This window comes from Erinaceus europaeus, chromosome 11, assembly GCF_950295315.1.
Source record: "Erinaceus europaeus chromosome 11, mEriEur2.1, whole genome shotgun sequence".
NCBI classification, from domain to species: Eukaryota; Metazoa; Chordata; class Mammalia; order Eulipotyphla; family Erinaceidae; genus Erinaceus; species Erinaceus europaeus.
In genome coordinates, this window is record NC_080172.1 from 58,548,846 (window position 1) to 58,570,238 (window position 21,393).

Below are 21,393 nucleotides of genomic sequence, written 5' to 3' on the forward strand. Positions count from 1 at the left end.
GTGCACTCAACCAGGTGTGCCACCTGGTGCCTCCACATGTGTCTTTTAATGAGTCATATTTCAGAACTGAGAATAGAGAGCTTATCATTTATTTCAGTTAGAAAAAGATTTCAGTAACAGATAACTACTAGATAGATGAAGTTATACGGCAACCAACAATTCTCTGAGACATCTAGGTTCAGGAAAATGCCTTAGTTTTTAAGTAAGGTGTATATATTTAAAAAGTCCCTATAATTAGTAACCAGTGGTGGTGGGCGGGTGCTGTCCCTTGTCCTGTGCTACAATAGGGTCTAAACTTGATTCAACGCAATTGACTTGTTATATGAAAGAACAGGCAGAGAGGATCAGGCACACCACGTTGAGCACACGCTACCATGCACAAGGACCCAGGTTCAAGCTGCCACTCCCACCTTCAGGGGGAACACTTCTTGAGTGGTGGAGCAGGTCTGCAGGTATTTTTCTCACTCTCTATTCCTCCTTCCCTCTCAATTTCTCTGGGTCCTATCAAATAAAATAGAGGGAGGGGGTGGAGAGGAAAAAATGGCCACTGGGAGCAATAGATTCACAGTGCCAGCACCAAGCCCCAGTGATAACCCTGGTGGCAATTAAAAAAGAAAAATAAAAGAGCAGAGGCAGAGGGAGTCGGGCGGTAGTGCAGAGGGTTAAGGGCACATGGCGCAAAGCACAGGGACCAGCGTAAGGATCCCGGTTTGAGCCCCCGGCTCCCCACCTACAGGAGAGTCACTTCACAGGCAGTGAAGCAGGTCTGCAGGTGTCTATCTTTCTCTCCCCCTCTGTCTTCCCCTCCTCTCTCCATTTCTCTCTGTCCTTCCTATCCAACAACGATGACATCAGTAACAGGAACAATAATAACTACAATAACAATAAAAAAGGGGCAACAAAAAGGAAATTAAAAAAAAAAAAAAGAGCAGAGGCAGAGCAGGAATGCTCTCAAGACTCCAAGACTCCAAGGTGAGGATGGGGGGAAAAGCAGTTAGAGAGATGTAGGCCTTGTCCTCTAAATAAGGGCATCAGCAGTCATCTTTTGAGTTGTGAGCACTGAAGAAGCAGCAACATGCAGCATTATGATGTAAGTTTTACCTCTACTGTTACAGGGAGAAAAAAAAAGCCACAAATGAGAGGCTCTGTCCTCTGGGATGCTGTAACAGGATAAACACCTTGACTGTCTTCAATAACAAACCTAACACATCTACTTGCCAGCACACCTGTTCTCTAATCTCTGACATGCACAAGTCATTCGACTTTTATTTTTCAGGATTGAGAACTTTGTTAGGTTGGTCTCAATTGAGAGGTGGTGGTGCAAGGTGAGTGAGTTCATTTCTTTCTTCACTCATACAGAGCAATCTTCACTAACTAGGTCGACTCTCCTCTGCTCTAAATCCACCCCCTCCCCTCACTCCTCTAGCACTACGACCATCATCATTTCATGGGCACAGGTGTGCTTCAATCAGTGCACATCTCCCCAGCCAGCCTGGAAGCCTCAGGAAAGAGACTGCCTGGTTTTACTTATTACTCCTCTTACAGTTACAGTGCCCAACAGTAGTGCCTGATGAAATATATGTGTGTGTGTGTATGTGTATGTATGTATGTATGTATGTATTAGTGTATGAATGATTACACAGTAAAATACAGGGGATCAGGTGGTGGCACACTAGGTTAAGCACACATAGTACAAAGCACAAGGACCTGTGTAAGGATCCCAGCTGGAGGGGGTCGCTTCACAAGCAGATCTGCAGGTGTTTACCTTTCCTCCTCTCTATCTTCTCCTCACCTCTCAATTTCTCTATCCTATCCAATAAAATGGGGAAAAAAATGGCCACCAGGAGCAGTGGATTCATACAGTACAGTGACCTCACTTTGTATTATGGTAGATGGCAAGAGTCCAGAAAACCACAGCAGCCACACTGATGTTGGCATGTCCACGATTATCTTTAATAGTGCAGGAGAGTCTGGCTTCACCTCCTAGGCCTGCTGCAAGTCACTTTACCAGGCCTCAGACACAATAAAGATGAAAACAGCCTAATAATTACATACAGCCATTCACAACCACACACAATTGGGATTGAAAGGGGTTGTGTCCCACAAAGACGTCAGTGCAATCATCCAATGCCATCTGTAATGACTGCATAAAAATGGGCGTGCTTGAAGGGTTTTCTAAGGGCTCAGGATTTTGTCCAGCCTGGTATGCACAATGCCCCCCCCCTTTTAAATCAACATTAATGAGAAGTCAAGCTATAAACATCTAGAAAGGCAATTCTGTCAGGGAAGAAACACCTTGCCTAGTGCATCTGGTGCTCAGGAATGCTGCTTCTTGGTGACAGTCGGTCACCACTTGGATCTTTCAGCTGCACCCTGTAGCAGCCTGATCCCCAGACTGGCCCTGCCACAGTAACATTAGCAGGTGTATGGCATTTCATGGTTTGCAAAACACTTGCTATTTCATGTTGTCCTGGTCCAAGTCTGCTGAGGTAGGCAGGCAGATGTAAAAAGAAAATAGCAGAGGAGTCGAATAAAAGAAGGGTAATTGGTGTAGGCACAACTCACAGGGCAGCATTGCATTGTGGGATGTTGTCTACTGCAAGAGCATGTGAAGACCCATTATGTTGTGCTGAGATCCTGGTCAACTCAAAAACTAAAAGGGGCACCATCCAAAACAGACACCAGCAGGCTACTTGTGTTAATCCATGAGAAATGTTTGCCCCAGGAATAGGATTTAAATATGCAGTTGGTAATTCCACCCTGTTAGGAGAGTGGTTCCAGTGTTCTCAACATCAAGATCAGGTACCTTTGCTAGAATCAGAAAAAAACACTAGAGAAATGGTTGGAGGTAGGTCCCAGCAGGAATATTAGAGACTAGTTGTCAGTGGACTCTTGAATATCTTTTTTTTTTTAAGTATTTCAATTTATTTATTACTGGATAGAAGACAAAGAAATTGAGAGGGAAGGGGAGATAGTGATAGGAAAGAGGCAGACACCTGCACCCTGCAGGTGGGGACCAGGGGTTTCAACGTGGGTCCTCACACACTGTAATGTATGTTTAACCAGATGCACCACTGCCTGTCCCCCAATGCTGAATATCTGAAGATGACTATAGGTTAGACACTGCTTCATTCCTAAACAGTGCTTGGAGCAACGGCCTCTGACAATGTTCCTTGAAATGTGCCTTCTAACTGGCACACCACATCTATCTAGCCAAATGGGTGTATTACATGAGTTACTAAATCCCTAGTGGAATATAACAGTAGATCTGAATCCACACACTTTAAAGACTGAGATCTGGGGAGTCTGTAACTAAATAGTATCAGGTAATCAGCAGATGGCAGGGGCCAGGCTTGCTGCTGTAGGAACCACTGCCTCTCAGGTGACTACCTTTTTTCTGGTGGGGTACTCTTAGAGCCTCACTCTCTTCCTCCTCTGGATTTTCTCAGGAACCTCATTGTAGCTGCTAAGTTCTTTGAAAACAATACTAAATGAAGTTAATGTTTCTTCCCCAACGTTAGACCTCTAGCTCAGATGAGCTTGGGACTAGAGTGAAATCTAAGATCCACTATATTAAAACTCTGCCCATCAGGCTATGCTATCTTCTTCAAGATTTATTATACTCTGGTTTCTCTTCAGATCATATATATCTTTCATTAAAATATTTATACCAAGGGAAGAAGATACAATGATAGAACTGGGGGAAAGGAGCAGAGCACAAGGTGATGTCAGGGATTGAACCTGTAACCTCTGGTACCTCAGGCATGCAAGTTCTGTGATCTAACAGACTGAGTTATCTCACCAGCCCCAGGCAACACTGTCTCCACCTGTGTAGATATAGATATCAGACCTTGCTCTGATTGGGCACTGTATTAAGACAGGTCCACTCCATTACCAGCAGTACTATAGTGTAGATAGGCTCCCACCCCCCCCCACCCCCAACTCAAAGGAGGGAAATCATTCTATCTAGGAAGAACTTTTTTTTTTCTAGTACAAACTAACTTTTGTTTCTAGCAAAGTTATCTAGTCATATCTTGTGTAGGTGTTCTTACACAGTGAGATGCTACTGACCATCTGTGAATGTAGAACAAGTTGGAACCATTCCTCTCAAGGGATGGAATATACCAATCTTGCTTTGGAAAAGGCTACTAATAAGCCCCACGAGTTTGTATTAATCCGGGACACAATTGTTACATAAACAATCTCCAAGTCTCAGTGGTTTAAAACAAAACAAAACTTCTGGATCATGTCATAGTCCAGTGTTGATGAACTGGGTGAGCTGGAAGTCTACCCTGGAAGGATTTGTTCCACTCATTTGGAACCAAGGGTTACCAGTCTACTAGAAAGGCTTGTGACTAAAAAAAAAAAAAAAAAAAGGTTGGGAGTTGGGCGGTAGCACAGCGGGTTAAGCGCAAGTGGCGCAAAGTGCAAGGACCAGCATAAGGATCCCGGTTTGAGCCCCTGGGTCCTCTGTGAAGTGAAGGGAGTTGCTTTACAGGCAGTGAAGCAGGTCTGCAGATGTCTGTCTTTCTCTCCCCCCTCTGTCTTCCCCAGCTTCCTCCATTTCTCTCTGTCCTATCCAACAACGACGACATCAACAACAAAAACAGTAATAACTACAATAAAACAAGGGCAACAGAAGGGAATAAATAAATATATATTTTTAAAAATAGGTTAAGAATCCCTGATCTCATGACTTCACAATTTGCTAAGGCCTGCTTTGTGTTCAATGGGATGATGAGGTAAGAAAGAACACGAAGAATCATACTCAAAGTTCACTTCTCTGAGGTTTCACTGACAATTTTCCTACAGCAAAGACCTGAAAATCCAGTCTTCATAAGTGACTCAAAGGGAAAGAAGATGGAGCTTTGATGGATGCACAACACTACATATACTTTGCCAAACACAGATTTATTAGACTATTCAAGTGATAGTATAAATATTAAATGACCAAGTGGTACACATACTAAGTGAAAACTACACAATAGTACTAAATGAAACAGTGTTAACAAATACAGCAAATACTGTGAATTGGTGTGTAAAATAGTACTAAAAGGATGACACTGGGTCCCCCATCAGCTGGAAAGAGAAAGGCACCAGATGAGTTTCTGACCATTTTCTGAAGCTTTTCCCAAACTTACACAGTCAAACTCAAAATTATTTCCTTCTATCTGACATAATCTGTTGGTTTAATGGTCACTCCAGAGCTGAATTGATTGACATGATTATCACAATGGTTTTATTATATGGGATGACTGGCTAAGCAACTGCTTATTAACACCTTCAATTCTGGACAGAAGATTAAGCTTCATTTTGAGGAGAATGTCAGCTTTGCGGTGACATGAAATGTCAAAGACAGCTGAAAGGGCAAGGCTGTTATTCCCACATCCTGCTCCACACTAGCTATCCTGAATTCAATAGCCAGGTGGCTAGATGCCAAAAAGGACTCTGAGGTCAGCCAAGGTGAGCTTGGTGACAGATTCTCCAGATCCTGACAGAACCTGTTTGGCCAAATCTTTCTTTTTCTCTTGGAGTTGCAAGATCTTGTCTTCCACTGTTCCCTCACAAACAAATCTAGAAAAATACAACAGATACATAAGCACAAAGGAAAAGAAAAAAAAAAAAAGCAGAATATCTAATAACATAGTTATGCTTCAGTTTCTAATTTTTTTTTTTTGGAGAGGACAGAGAGAAGTGGAGAGGAGACAGAAGGACCCTCAGCCACCACCCAGCCACTATGCTTCAGTTTTAAAATAAGAAATCTTACTCTGTTTAAGAAACCTTTGTTGAAGAGATCCAAACAGCCTCAACCAGATTTATAAGGCCTAAGCCCTGGGAGATCTTTGCTTACCTGTGTATGACAACATCTTTCTCCTGCCCCACTCGGTAAATTCGATCACATGCCTGATCTTCAAGTGATGGGTTCCTGTTAAGAAGACAAGTCAAGCTCAGAAGTGCTGACAACCCTAACCAGAGTGGGCAAAGTCAGCTCGCACACTGTTTTTATATGGCCTTTGGGTGCAAAAACGGTTTTCATGTTTCTAAAAGGTTGCACAAATATAACCAAAAAAACCCACAATGAAGACTATTCACATAACAGAGACCATAGGCAAACTGCAAAGCCATATATATATATAGTCTCTTTCACAGACTGTGCTCCATGGAAAGCCCAGACATCTTGGTCTCTAATGAGGCTCAGATCTAATAAAAACTCTCAGCACCATCACCAGTTGGCAACTGTTGATAACAGAATAGAAAGAGTCCAGTGTTCAATCCTGCCACTGATTAGCAAGAGGATTTTTGGCTTGTCATCTAACCTCAACTTTCCAGGCTTCACAGCACTATTTGGAATCATAAGGGCTGGTTAATGGACTCTTAAGATATGTTTCAACTACTAGGGTATTGGGAAAGTCATGACATATTTTTCTATGACACATTTCTAAAATATGTGCCATGACTTTTCCAGCAATCCAATATAACATTCTACAGTTTAAAGAAGAGACCTAACTTGTCTCCTTTCTAGGTTCTCATTATCTACCCCAAGCTAATTTCTTATTTCTTTAATCCCTTGTCTGCTTTCCTCACTCACATGGTATAGCAAAGTCCCAAGTAAAACCTTAACACTTTTTCCCAGGAAATAATAGATTGGCCTGTTTGTGTCATCTGGGCTGCCTAGAGAATTAGACAAATGGTAATCCCCAGCCACAGTGCCCCAAGTTGCAATATCTGACTGGCATAATTGGAAAACCAAAAGCTGGAACTAATTATGACACTAGCAACACACTAACTCATTCATCCTGTTTCCAGGAAGGATGCTGTTACACTCCTGGTGGTGACACAATGTACAGTGACCTCAGGGGCTGTGTGTTAAGTGCATTTCTAACACAATTAGAAAATTCCTTTTCCTTTTAGAGTAACACTTCTTCCCCTTCTCCAGAGTTGAGATTTCCTTGGATGTCAACAAATGTGTCTGAAATATGGTATTTTGAAGAAATAAAATCAAATGATGTAGCTCTTAGCCATGAAGAAAGCCCTCCTTTCAGTTTCCATGGAAACAGATGTTAGACTAACAATAAAGTAAACTGACTATTTTAAGTAGTCATTGAAGGCCTGCTTGCTCAGGAATTCTGGGCTGTCAACCAGCCTGCATCTTGTTTTGATCTCTATCTACACATGTATAGCACAAAGGCATCTGTATAATACAATAAAAGTGCACTCAAAAGAAGTAGTCAGCTCTTCCTGTTCATCTAGATGAGAGATCAGTCTCCCTGCCATGCTGACAACTCAAGGATAATCCAGAATCATTACCAGTGCATATCCAGGAGAAAAAGATGGTTTCCTCCAGTCAAGTTTAGACCAACACCTCCAGCCAAGAGAGAGATCAGCATGACCTTTAAAAGGAAGCACACTATGTAGAGTTGGTCTCATAATACACCTCTCCTATCTCAGGCTCAAGCCGTGATCAATACAGAAATAAGCAATATGTTCCAGTCTCATTTCCGTTTGCTGTTATTGGCAACTGCATTGGCAATTGCATTTTCTTCTTCTTTTTGTCTTCAGGGTTATCGCTGGGGCTTGGTGCCTACACTACAAATCCATTGCTCCTGGAGGCCATTTTTCCCCATTTTTGATGCCCTTGTTGTTGTTATCATTGCTGCTGTTGTTGGGCAGGACAGAGAGAAATCGAGAGATGGGGAAGACAGAGAAGGGAAGAGAAAGATGGACACCTGCAGACCAGCTTCACCACCTGTGAAGCGACCACCCTGCAGATGGGAGCAGGGGGCTCGAACCGGTCCTTACACTTAGCACCATGTGCGTTTAACCTGCTGTGCCACTGCACACACCCCCCCCCCTTTAATTTACCAGGGTTACTGCTGAGAATAAGTGCCTTCAGGACAAATCCACTATACACTACTCACTGCTCCTGGTAGCTTTTTATTTTTTTGGATAGAAACAGACAAATTGAGAGGGAAGGGGAGACTAGAGAAGGAGAGTGAAAGACATCTGCAGCACTGCTTCATTGCTCATGATGTTACCCTCTGTAGGGGCAAACTGGGGACTTGAACCCTGGTCCTTGAACATGGTAATATATGTGCTCTATTGGGAGCACCACAGCCCAGCCCAGCCCAGCCCCCTTTTGAAATGCCATCTCCCATACCTCACCCTGTGTGGAAATTCTCACTTCAGTTTTTTTATTTTGTAAGTCAACCTCAAAATATTAAATGCATGCCTGTAAAAACATGCCAATACTGTAGTTTAGAGCCCTGGGGGTGGCAGGCACAGTAAACTTTCCATTAATCAGATTCTATCCACTCCATTACTCTCTGCTGGTGCCTGTTATTCAACCAATGTTTCCCAAATGCTTATCCTCCATAATTAGATGCCTGTGTTCTTGTTTCCCTTATCTTCAAACTCAAATCCCACATATCTTCAACATTTGCTTCTTCCACAAAGAAATCTTGATCCTAACTAGTTCTCCATTTACTCTCCTTTTATTCTTCAAATCTTAATTTTCCTTTAGAATATCTGCATCCCAATATGATATGCACCCCAATAAAGACCTAATCAATTAGTACAAACACCTAGGTAGATCAAGGCTGGGATTTTTTTTTTTTTTTTTTAGAGTAATAGTGCTCTGGTGTGGCCAGCTCCTACCTGAGGGCCCCGGGAAGTGTTAAATGCCTCGACCAAGTCCATTCTCTGCTTGGGGTTGACAGAGCCATCGATGGTGGCATACGTTAGTCCGCGCCTCTTGAGATGCAGCATTACAACTTTCAGCATGCTGGTCCACTGAGAGACGATGACACTGGCAAGAAGGAAGAAGACACCAGCCATGCATAACAGATGAAATCCATCTGCAGTGCCTAATGCCCTCATTACTCTTGCAACTCAGATATCAAATGCAGCTGGGGCAAGGCACACTTAGGTCACTTTATCTCATCAGAATGCTTCCAGTTGTTTCTGGGTCCAGTCTATGATGCCTTGTGCTAAATGAAGTCACAGTAAAAGTGGAGGCTAACCTAGTGACGAGTCTATTATTTGGGGGTTTAGGGGCCACCCAGAGATCTGTGGTCCTGCAAAATGGGTACAAGCCACCTCCCTCTATCAGAGCAATGAGATGCTAGGACTTTATTTTTAAAAATAGAGTTAAATTTTTTTTTTTTTGTTAAGATTGAGATACTTTATATATACAAGTGCAAATGTATAACATGCACATAAGATATAAGAAATAAAATCCTAATACCACCCATGCCCCTAATTTAGGAACATCCTAGGTAGGAGATGTGGCTCAATGATGGAGCGCAGGCTTTACAAGTGTGAGGGCCTTGGTTGGAGGCCCAGCAGCAAAAATCAAGCAAAGCCAAAAAAGACCATTCCCAGTTCCGTGGGGTGCCCTCTCTGATCACACTTGTCTCCCTCTTTTCCACCTATCATTTTTTTTTTTCTTCCTGTAGATGCATCTCTGCTTTCTTCAGATGCCTGGCTTACCTGAACTCTCTAGGATTCCCTTTTCCATCTGTGCCACAAATCTGTTAATTAGAAATCATAGTGAATGCTATCACCTTACACTTTCTGCTGAGTGTGATTCAGGGCCCTTGATATAAAGAGTTGAGATTTATGATGAACAGCAATATCAAATTTCACATTTACCTCTTCTGGGATGCTGACTTTCTTTGGATTGCCTCCAGTTCTGCCAACAGAGATGAAATCTGGGGAAAAGATAAAGATTATACTTATATATTGGTTTAAACAAATAATCTTTTTCCTGTTTTCTGTCAGAAATTCTGAAGTAAATTCTTAGGTGGTCTCTGCTTTGGGTTTTACCTTTCTTAAGAGAAGAAAAAAAAAAAAGAAGGAAGGAAAGAAGGGAAAGAGAAAGGGAGGGTGGGGGGCAAGTAGTGGAGCACCTGATTAAATTCGCATAGTGCTAAGTGTAAGGACCCACGAGAAGATTCGAAGGTCTGCAGGTGTCTGTCTTTTTCTCTCTTTCTCTATCTCCTCTTCCCCTCTCAATTTCTTTCTTTATTTTTATTTTTTGTCTCCAGGATTATCACTGGGGCTCGGTGCCTGCACTACAAATCCACTGCTCCTGGAGGCTATTTTTTTCCTTTTTATTGCCCTTGTTTATCATCGTTGTTATTTTTTAAAAATATTTTTATATTTACTTACTTATTCCCTTTTGTTGCCCTTGTTGTTTTATTATTGTAGTTATTGTTGTTATTGATGTCGTTGTTGTTGGATAGGACAGAGAGAAATGGAGAGAGGTGGGGAAGACAGAGAGGGGGAGAGAAAAATAGATACTTGCAGACCCGCTTTACCGCTTGTGAAGTGACCCCCCTGCAGGTGGGGAGCCAGGGGTTTGAACCGGGATCCTTGTGCCAATCCTTGTGCTTTGCACCATGTGCACTTAACCCACTGTGTTACCGCCCAGCCTCTTCCCCTCTCAATTTCTCTCTGTCCTTGCTAATAAAAATGAAAAAAAAAAAAAAAAAAAGCTGCCAAGAGTAGTATATTTGTATTGTCAGCACAGAGCCCCAAAATAACCCTGGAGGCAAAAAAAAAAAAAAAAAGGAAGAGAGAGAGAGAAAAAAAGAAATAAAGATCTAATCTATTGTCTGCTTATTAGAAAGAGGGAGAGAACCAGAGCATCACTCTGACATGCATAATGCCAGGTATGACTCTGGCCCTATGCAAGTTCAATTCTCTACACAGAAAACTCCCTTCCCTGTGTGGAACAACCTTACATGGTTTGACTACTACTAGTGGGTTTATAGCAATAGTATGAATAACTATTACAGAGTATAAGGAGCACAAATTGACAGGAATAGAAATAACCTAATATTTAACTTTATCTGTATGTCCATGAAGCCCTGCCTTGTACATGTGTGATTTCATTGCTGCAGGCTACTTTGTCATTCAGACAGAGACACCATAGCACCGGAGCTTCTTCCAATGCCACAACACTTCCCATGTAGTGCCAGGGTTCAAGTCTGAGCTGCGTGCACAGACTACCCAAAGGGCTATCTCTCTGGTCTCTAGTAGTTAACTGTAAAGATGCACAAAGTTTGGTCACATATTAGGGTTAGGGGTGGGGTGCTCTTCTTGTATTTCTCTCAGTTAACAAACGAACATGTATATGTTTATGTATATTTTTTACAAGTTTCAATGAATGTAATTCTTCTTCTTCTTTTTTTTTCTCCTCCAGGGTTATCATTGGGGCTCGGTGCCTGCACTATGAATCCACTGCTCCTAGAGGCCATTTTTCTCATTTTTATTGCCCTTGTTGTAGTTATTGTTGTCATTGCTGTTGTTCTTGGATAGGGCAAAGAGAAATCAAGAGAGGAGGGGAAGACAGAGAAGTGGGGAGAAAGACACTTGCAGACATGCTTTACCACTTGTGAAGTGACACCCCCCCTCCCCTGTAGGTGGGAAGCCGGGGCCTTGAACTGGGATCCTTACTCCAGTCCTTGTGCTTTGCACCATGTGTGCTTAACCCACTGCGTTACCGCCCGGCCCCCATGAATAATTCTAAAGTAACACTAGTCCCTTAACAGTGACCTCCTTCCTAGTCTTTCTAGTTACTTCTGTTGCTGTTATTATGACCAGAGCTTCAATGCTCCAAGTTGACTGCTGCAGATAGAGAGAAAGTAAAAGAGAGGGAAAGATATTATAACACCAAAGCTTTCTCTAGAGTAGTGGGATCCAGGCTCACACCTGAGTTGTGGAATGACAAAGTAGGCACACCACCCATGTGACAGTCACATTTTTTTAAGCCTTTGAAGAGAGATTGAAGCTAGGAAAAGGCAGGACAAGATAGCGGCAGAGAAAGAAACATGTTCTCCTCTTGTTTCCAGTGGGTGCAAGCTAATGGGGCATGTCCTAAGCAGTCAATAGAAAAGCAGGAATCAAGTCACGGCACATCTCAGCCTTCCTGATAGGACTCTTCAGTCTTAAAAAGCTTTAATGAAATTAGAACAGAAGGGAGTTGGGCGGCAGCACAGCAGGTTAAGCGCATGTGGCACGAAGCGCAAGGATCAGTGTAAGGATCCGGGTTCAAGCCCCTGGCTCCCCACCTACAGGGGAGCTGCTTCACAGGTGGTGAAGCAGGTCTGCAGGTGTCTATCTTTCTCTCCCCCTATCTATCTTCCCCATCTTTCTGCATTTCTCTCTGTCCTATCTAACAATGATGACATCAATAACAATAATAACTACAACAACCATAAAAAACAAGGCACTCAGATGTACCACAGCCTCTAAGGCCAAGCTTTGCTATTTTTCTTTAAAGTTTTCTTGATAGAAACAGGCTGGGAGTATGGATCAACATGCCATGCCCATGTCCAGCAGAGAAACAATTACAGAAGTCAGACCTTCCACCTTCTGCACCCCAGAAAGATCCTGGGTCCATGCTCCCAGAAGGATAAAGAATAGAAAAAATTCCATTGGAGGTAATGGGATATGGAACTCTAGTGGTGGGAGTTGTGTGGAATTGTACCCCTCTTATCCTACTGTCTTGCTGATTATTAAATCACTAACAAATAAATAAATCTTTAAAAAAAAGTTCTCTCGAAACAAATTGCTTGTTCACTTCTGTTCTTGGCACTTGCATAAACCCACTTGACTCCTTTCTTTTTCTTTCTTTCTCTAACCATTATGCTATCTACCCCCGCCCTAGCTTCCTTTCTCTCAAGTGAGAGAAAGCCTCTTTTGGAGCTGGGGCAGGCCCAAGTTGTTCTCTGAAACTCTACTGTAATAAGAGTCTAGTGTTAGTCATGAAATAAAATTAGAATTAAAGACTGGAGGAAGAAGCTGACTAGCCACAATCTTAGCGGTTTGATAGCTTGGCCATCAAATGGCTATAGTCTCTTGAGCAAACACAGCACTCTCAAGCAAGGAAAACATGTGTGCCATCAAAGTCTTGCTACCAGAAAAGCAGTGCAAAAGTACCTTGGTGCTCTCTCTTGTGCTGTCAAAAAGCTCCACCTGGAAATATTCACCGTTAAGAGCAACAGTGGAAGATGATTCTGAGTTGTGGAGTTCAGACAAAGTCAAAGCACTAAGCTGTTCTTCTAAGGAAAGTACCAAACCTTCTCCTTTCAGTTCTGTTGGATCCAGGGCCTGAGCAGAATGAGAAGAATAAAGAGGGCAGGTAAAGCAGCATGTCATAGTACCTGCCAATGAAGGGTTGTTTTTTTTTTTTTCAACACTTCACACACAGATTTTTTTTTTTTTTTTTTACAATTTATCACCAATTGTCCTCATTGAAACCCCAACTAAAATAAAAAATTGCACTTTTTCACTGAGCTGAAGATAAATGGTGGGATTTACTTGTCAAAGAAAACTGCATGATCATTCTATTTCCTCTCACTGAATACTCTAAGGTACTGATGACCATAATATACTACTCATAGCTCCTCAAATTTAACACATTACCTGTGGATTTGCCTCTATCTACTGTTTTTTCTTTGTAAAAAAACTTTTCTTCCTTCCCTTTTAATTTTTTAAAAAATATTTTTATTGGGGAGGTTAATGGTTTACAGTAAATACAGTTGTTGGTACATGTGTAAGATTTCTCAGTTTTCTGGAAAACATTTCACTCCCAGACTAGGTCTTCTTCCACCATCATTCACCAGGACCTGAAAGCACCTCCCACCCCTCAAGTGCTTTACTTTGGTGCAATATACCACACCCAGTTCAAGTTCTCCTTTGTGTTTCACTTTTCTGTTCTTATTTTTCATCTTTATATAGTTTTTAATATTATATTTTTTTGAGTGAAAGAGATGGGTAGGGGGAGAGAGAGCACTGTTCAACAACTTTGGCTTATGGTGGTGCTGGGGATTGAACCTCGGGCCTCAGAACCACACATGAAAGTCTTTTCCATTACCATGATGCTATCTCCCCAGTCTGTTTTTATTTCTCAACTTCTGTCCATGAGTGAGATCATCCCATATTCATCCTTCTCTTTCTGGCTTATCTCATTTAACCTGGTTCCTTCATGCTCCAACCAAGAGGTGGTGAAAGGTAAATTCATTATTCTTAATAGCTGAGTAGTATTCCACTGTGTATATATACACCGTACCTTTCTCAACCATTCATCTGTTGTACACCAGGGTTGCTTCCAAGTTTCTGGCTATTATAAACTGTGCTGTTACGAATATAGGTATACACAGATTTTTTTGGATGGGTATGGTTGATTCCTTGGAATATATCCCTAAGAGAGGAATTGCCAGGTCATAGGGTAGATCTATTTCTAGCCTTCTGAGAGTTCTCCAGGTTGGTCTCCATAGGGATTGGACCAATTTCCATTCCCATCTGTGGTGCAGGAGGCTTTACCCCCCATAGCCTCTCCCACATTTCTTGTTACTATCCTTTCTGAAGTATGGTATTCTCACAGGAGTGAAGTAGTATTTTATCATTTTTATCTGCATTTCTCTGACAATCAATGACTGGGAGCATTTCTCCAAGTTTGTTGGCCTTTTTAATTTCTTCTTTGGTGAATATACTGTTGATATCTTCTCCCCACTTAGGGATAAGGTCATTTGTTCATTTGTTACTGAGTTTGGTGAGCTCTTTATGTATTTTGGTTATCAGCCTTTTGTCTATTGTATGGCATGTAAAGATCTTCTCCCACTCTGTAAGGAGTCTCTTTAGGTGGTGGTTTCTTTTGCTGTGCAGAACCTTTTCAATTTGATGTAGTCCCATTGGCTTTTTTTTTGTGTGTTTTGTTTTTTTCTGCCTTGCAATTGGACTTGAGTTACTGAAGATGCTTATAAAATTTAGATGGAAAAGAGTTCTACCAATATTTTTTTCTATACATTTAATGGTTTCTGGTCTAACATCCAAGTCCTTAATCCATTTGGAGTTTACCTTTGTGTGTGGTGAAATACACTGGTTCAGTTTCATTCTTCTGCACATTTCAACCCAATATTTCCAACACATTTGTTCAGACTCTCTCTTTCACATTTAATAGTTTGGGCTCCTTTGTCAAAAATTAGATGTCTATAGACCTACTTTCCTTTCTTACCAGAGCACTATTCAGCATTGGCTGATGGTGCTGGGGAATGAATTTGGAAGCTCAAGAGGCTTGGGCATGAGATTGATTTGTATAACCATTGAGGGGCAGGGGAAGATATGAAGAGAGAAAGATAGACACCCGCAGACCTGCTTCACCACTAGTGAAGAGTCCCCCTGCAGGTGGGAGTTAGGGGTCTCAAATGAACTGGTGCATGGCAAAATATGCACTTAACTGGGTGTATGCTTCCCCCCCCCCCCGTTTTCATCTCTATTTTCCCTCTCCCTCTTGGTTTCATTCTATCTCTAATAATTAAACATTTTAAAAAGACTTAAAACATAACCCTGTTTTTCTGTCCCCACCAAATTAAAAAAAAAAAAACAAAAAACAAAGCCATACACTCCATTTTCCTGACCCAGAAGGGATCCCACTGCAGGAGGCTGAGCTGGATTTGAACTGGCCCTCTAGATACCACACTAGGATACTCCTTACCGACTTCAGCAAAGAAAGATGGCAGCAACACTGGCGGAGTCGCAGCAGCTGTGACAGTATATGGACGGTGCTGGATCTCTGGGAGTCACCAGAGATGGGATGCCCAAGCCCAGATGACCCAAATTCCTGTGCCACTTCCATGAAGGAAAACAAACCACAAGGAAGAAGACAGAGTTGAAAACAGAAATGTGAGGAAGAGTTGGGAACTAGACAAGACTACTTTAAGCTCCTTTTTTCATTGTAAGACACAGCTTACTTTATACCAGTTTAGTCCATGAAGTCATGGCTTTCTTTATAGACCTGTTTGCATTTTAATGTAGCAGATATTTAGAAATAAACATAAAGCCTGGTGCTTAGAGACACAGTATATTTTACTCTGAGGTGATGAGGTAAGATCAAGTCTCTGTGACATCAAGAATTCACAAGCTCCATTTCTGTAAGGTTACAGTATCTGACTCCACATTGCCACTAGTTACAGGGATTTGAGTTTTTGACTGCTTACCTCTACTGAATGGATTATCAGGACTTCTTCCAGATTGTTTGTCCTCACTTTCTTGTCTTTTTAGATAAGACTGGAGAGCTAACCTATCTCAGACCAAGAAAAGAAAATGCACATGTAATAGTCATCAAGACCAAACAGGGTTATAATGGTCATAGCTTAACTGTGCTTGCAGGGCGATCTTGAAAATTTTATAAAAGTAAACTTGTTAAATGACATCAGGTTCAATAAACACTGGTTAAATGTAATAAGAAATAAGTCATTATATTTTAAAATAAATCAATTTTATTTATCTTCTCCTGTTTTAATTTTTTTTTTCAGAGCACTGTTCAGCTCCAGCTTATTATGGTGGTACCAGGGACAGAACCTGGGGTCTTAGAACCTCAGACATGGAAGTCTTTTGCATAATCACTATGCTATGTCCTTGGTGTGTCATTTTTATAATGACCCAGATATTACAAGCTATCAAAACTGTTATGAAATTTAACAATACATATTCACATATCAATATGTAATATCATTAGCACAATACTGGCATATCTGTTGAAAAACATTTAAGCAGACAAGATATATAATAAGGACATGAGATTGCATATGAGAGCCACCAATTAGAGAAGAGTACACCTGAAACTGAAGAAGGGTTAGAGTTCTAGAAGTAAGTACAAAGAGTAGAGGCAAGAAGAGTTACAGGGCAGTGTTTTCCAGTTCCAGTGAAATGATGGATAACTTATCAAAGGTCAAAGAGATGTGCTTTCTCAGTATTATCCCCTGAGAACAAAAATGAACCAAGGTACAAGGGCACCCCCTAGGACTATGCAAGGAAGCCCAGGAAGAACAGGTTCAAGTCTTCAATGTGTACATGAGACCAAGGTGAGCTAGGGAGGGGTTAAGGAGAGTGAGTGGGAGATTTGAACAGAGGAATACAAATATCCAATTGTTCAATCATACCACCAAGTATTACTATCTCTTGGCTCCCAGTCAAGGACAGGTATGAAGCAATGCAAGTGAGATGGTACCTCTTCACAGCACACACCTTGATCTTGCAAAAAGGACATTGTAAACAGCCTCTTCTGTTTCAGAAAGCTTTAAGTGGTGCAACTGGAATTTACGCTGGGGCAGTGTCACCTGGAAGAATTAAAAATAAAAATAGAGTAGCTGGGATAGAGTTGTACGAATTAACACAGAGTAAACTTGCTGGGGCTGATGCTGGAAATCTACTCAGTCCCCAGATAGCAGGTTGCACCCTCCCCTAAAAATAGGACTGACTGCTCAGGCATGCATAGTGAGGCTGCTGTGTAGAAGAGTGTCACTAGGGCGTCCTAGGAAAATGAGACTTTCCAGGATCAGAGTAAAGCAGAGAGCTGTGCAACCCAAGACAAGGCATGATCACTTTTTCCTGGCACCCACTGCCCCCACCCCACCCCTGGAGACACAGAGAGTGAGATTACCAAGGGCTTGCCGGTGGAATCCAGCTGGTCCTTTGTTCTCCTCAGCAAAAGACTCTTGGTTAAAATACTTAACCGTTCTCCTCCTTTCTTTGAACCATTGTCAACCTGACTCCTCCACAGACTGAATTCATCAAATGGAGAACAACGGAGAAATCTTTTTGTGGAAGGCCAGAGAAAAGGGAAGGAATGTGGGAGGATGAAGGAAGAGGTTCAAAGAAAGAAACAGGTGAATAACAGATTTTTTGGTCACATCTATCATCTAATCACTTTTAAAAGAGAATTTCACAGCACGGCTCTATGAGACAAAGCAAAAGGGTCCGAATTGGTAACAAAAACCACATGACAAAAATGTGAATTCCCTCATTATCAATGACTGTACCATCACAATATGACATGCAAGCTATAGCTAGAACTTACTCCTAATGCTTCAAAGGCTAGCAAAGAAATCGTATATCCTCTTGTATGCTGATTTGGGGGAGAAAAAAAAAAACCCAGCAAGTATTTTAAAATCTTTTTTTTTCTCTGTCTGCTTCAAATAAATTGTAATCCTGACCCCAGGCCATATATCTTAAAGCAGAAGTAGCCTAAAATGTTCAAAGGACTGGAGAAAGATGACTTTGGTCCCCCTTAACTCAATCTGTCCCCTATTTTTCCATACACAGGGGCTAGATGTAATCAAAGTCCTATATCAGCCCATCAGTCGGCAGACTGTTTTCTCATAAATATTAATTATTTTGCCCTTTAGAGATTGACAGGCTTGCCATCTGCTACACAAGATAATCTGGTACACACTGGAGCTTTATCATGAGATATGAAATAATCATGAAGGGTTACTGACAGGGCCCATACTGATATACTGCTCCTGAGTTTACTCACTTCAGCAGTGAATACATGTCCAACAAGTTGTTCTGAATCGGAGTTCCAGTGACAGCCCAGCGGGCACGGGCTTGTAGCTTACACACAGCTATGGAAGTCTGCACTCGGGGGTTCTTAACGTTGTGAGCTTCATCCAATATGATCCGAGCCCAGACTATTCGAAGCAAAGGTGCTGAAGGGCCCTGGAAGAGATACGAGTACAACCTAGTGACAGCAGGGAGAAGACAAAAACACAGACTTCAGGGAGAAACAAGAGAAATATCTAAGTATTGATGCCTTACTCTTCCCGTTAAACCTGGGAGTTCGGCTCAGACGCTTTGGGATGAGAATTAAGCTTAAGAAACCAAGATCGGTAGTGAAGTAGCTGACCTGGATGGCGTCATGTCTGTGACCCACCATCTTTTTCACTCTTTTTTCCCTGTCTCTATCCTCCACCTCCCCCAAAAAGGGGGGGGGAGGAGGGGACCAAGATTATTGAGAGCCTGAATTCTTGAGCTTATGAGTAAAATGTTTTTGGATCTGAATTTTCATTTATTCTTTCAACTTTTGAGCAGTGATTACAACATGGGGGCAATACCAACCAGATGATGCACCTACAAATTCACTCAGTCAGTAAAGTATTTACTTGTTTATTTTGGATAAAGATTGAGGCAGCAAGGTGAGGGAGAGAGAGATATCACAGCACCAATACTTCTTTCAATGTACTAGAGAGGCTAATCTTGAACTTGAGTCACATACATGACAAAGAAAGCATTTATTAAATTTGTAAAAATTCACTAGATGTTTAGTAAAGGTCTACTTTTATATATAAAATACTAAGCCAGGGGGTCGGGTGGTGGTACACCCAGTTAACTGCACATAGTATGAAGTGTGAGGACCCGCTCAAGGATCCCAGTTCGAGCTTCCGGCACTTCACAAGCAGTGAAGCAGGTCCGCAGGTGTCTATCTTTCTCTCTCCCTCTCTATCTTCCCCTCCCCTCTCAATTTCTCTCTATCCTATCCAAAAAATTTTTTAAAAAAATGGCCACAGGAGTAGTGGATTCGTAGTGTAGGCACCGAGCCCCAGCAATAACCCTGGAGGCATAAATAAATGAATAAATAAAACAAAACACTAAGCCAGATACAAAGGACAGTTCCTCACAGCCTAGCAGTAGGAGGAAACAAGTATAAAGATAATTGTGTAGCATGATAAATATGGAGTTACGTCCCACTGAATAATTCTGTACATGGCAAGAGGAATCTAGCTGCTTTTGTCCACTGTTACATTCCTTATGCATGAAATAGCGTCTGGCATACAGCAGATACTCAGTATTTGCTGAATAAATGGAGTGTTATGACATAAATAAGCACAAGGTGCTAGGAGATGCAACCGACCAAATGGGGTGAGGGGAAGGGATTGGTCCAGAGAGGACTCCTAAAGCAGGAGGTCAAAAAAATAATAATCTCAGAAAAAAGCAGTGGAAACAAAGCATTCAGCTCAGAGAGAAAAAAAAGCAAAACAGCACACCTGAACTTGTTATGACTGAACATTAGATGTGACAGGGAAAGCTGGCAGGTAAATAAGAGACATCCAAGATCTTAAACAGCCTAGTCATGTAAAGGAATTAGGGTTTTATCCTGAAAGCTATGAAGAACCATCAAGGTATCTGAAGAGTTAATGATTTGTAAGAAGTCAGAGTTATTTTTAAGAAACATTCTAGAAATCTCCCCCCAAATATAGAAACTATGAATATCTTGTTGTACAAAAGAAAGATGGACAAGACCACAAAAAACGTTTCACTATCATAGGGGCCAGGTGGTAGCACAACTGATTGAGCATACATTACAATGTGCAAGACCCGGGTTCAAGCCCCCTGGTCCCCATCTGCAGGAGGAAAGCTTTGCAAGTGGTGAAGCGGTGCTGCAGATGTCTATCTCTCTCTCCCTATCTTCCCCTACCCTCTTGATTTTTGGCTGTCTCTACCTAATAAAGATAATTTAAAAAACAAATAAATAAAAGTTCCACGATCATTATGCATTAAAGTCTCTGAATTACATAATTGGCTCTATCGTGGAAATACTAGCAAACAATCAGGATTTCCTCTTAGTGGTTCCCAAGTTGTGTAACCTTTGGTTCACTGTACCCCTATTATTTATAGCCCCTTTCCTTTGTAACCCCTTTCCCAGAAGGTAGAGAAAATCAGTGAATGAGTTAACTCCAAAAATACTAGTACTAGAAAAACTGTCTTTATAAAAAATACCCTCAGGCAATTAGAGAAATATTTCAGCTGGTAAAACTATGGACATTCAAGCCTGAGATTACTGGTTTGATCGCTAGCACTGCATGTACTAGAGTGGTGCTCTGATTTTTCTCTGTCTCATGTTAAACACACATTTTCATATGGAATTTTATTTACTTATTTTTAACTGGAGCACTGCATAGCTCTGGCTCATGGTGGTGTGGGGGACTGAACCTGGAACTTGGAAGCCTTAGACATTAAAGTCTCTGCAAAACTATTATGCTATCTAACTCCACCCTCTTTTATAATTTTTTTCCATTTTCATATGTAATACATAATAAACCTTTTATATATATATGTATATATATATAATTGTTTGCTTTCCTCCCCCTTTTGTTGCCCCTGTTTTTTTGGTTATTGTAGTTATTATTATGTTGTTATTGATGTCGTCATTGTTAGAACAGACAGAAATGGAGAGAGGAGGGGAAGACAGAGAGGGAGAGAGAAAGATAAGGCACCTGCAGACCTGCTTCACCGCCTGTGAAGTGACTCCCCTGCAGGTGGGGAGCTGGGATCCTTATGCCAGCCCTTGCGCTTTGCACCATATGCGCTTAACGCACTGTGCTACCGCCTGACACCCTAAACCTTATCAAAGAATATCTTGAGTAAACTCTAGAGACTCTAAAATAAGAATTACAACAAAGTTTTTTTACGTTCATGTGATAGTTACAATTGCAGGGAAGTTAATGTTAGCTCTAAAAAAAACCCCAAAAAACGGGGGGGGGGGCAGGTAGTGGCACACCTGGTTAAGCATATACATTACAGTGCACAAGGACCCAGGTTCAAGCC

At 41.6% G+C, this 21,393-nt stretch overlaps 1 protein-coding gene across 4 annotated transcripts in view; it reads right to left on the bottom strand.

Moving 5' to 3' along the window:
- Positions 1 to 4,892: 4,892 nt before the first annotated feature.
- The window catches only part of TTF2 (transcription termination factor 2), a 42,483-nt gene continuing 25,982 nt past the window's right edge, over positions 4,893 to 21,393 (bottom strand). For all 4 annotated transcript variants that reach the window (XM_060201813.1, XM_060201815.1, XM_060201816.1 and 1 more), the window contains 11 exons: positions 18,326 to 18,507; positions 17,450 to 17,603; positions 17,035 to 17,126; positions 16,005 to 16,087; positions 15,503 to 15,636; positions 12,946 to 13,116; positions 9,652 to 9,710; positions 8,656 to 8,806; positions 7,309 to 7,391; positions 5,852 to 5,926; positions 4,893 to 5,574 (listed from right to left, as the gene is read on the bottom strand). In XM_060201813.1, coding sequence (XP_060057796.1) covers positions 5,430 to 5,574; positions 5,852 to 5,926; positions 7,309 to 7,391; positions 8,656 to 8,806; positions 9,652 to 9,710; positions 12,946 to 13,116; positions 15,503 to 15,636; positions 16,005 to 16,087; positions 17,035 to 17,126; positions 17,450 to 17,603; positions 18,326 to 18,507 — 1,329 coding nt within the window. In that variant the 3' untranslated portion in view covers positions 4,893 to 5,429. The remainder of the gene's footprint in view (positions 5,575 to 5,851; positions 5,927 to 7,308; positions 7,392 to 8,655; positions 8,807 to 9,651; positions 9,711 to 12,945; positions 13,117 to 15,502; positions 15,637 to 16,004; positions 16,088 to 17,034; positions 17,127 to 17,449; positions 17,604 to 18,325; positions 18,508 to 21,393) is intronic.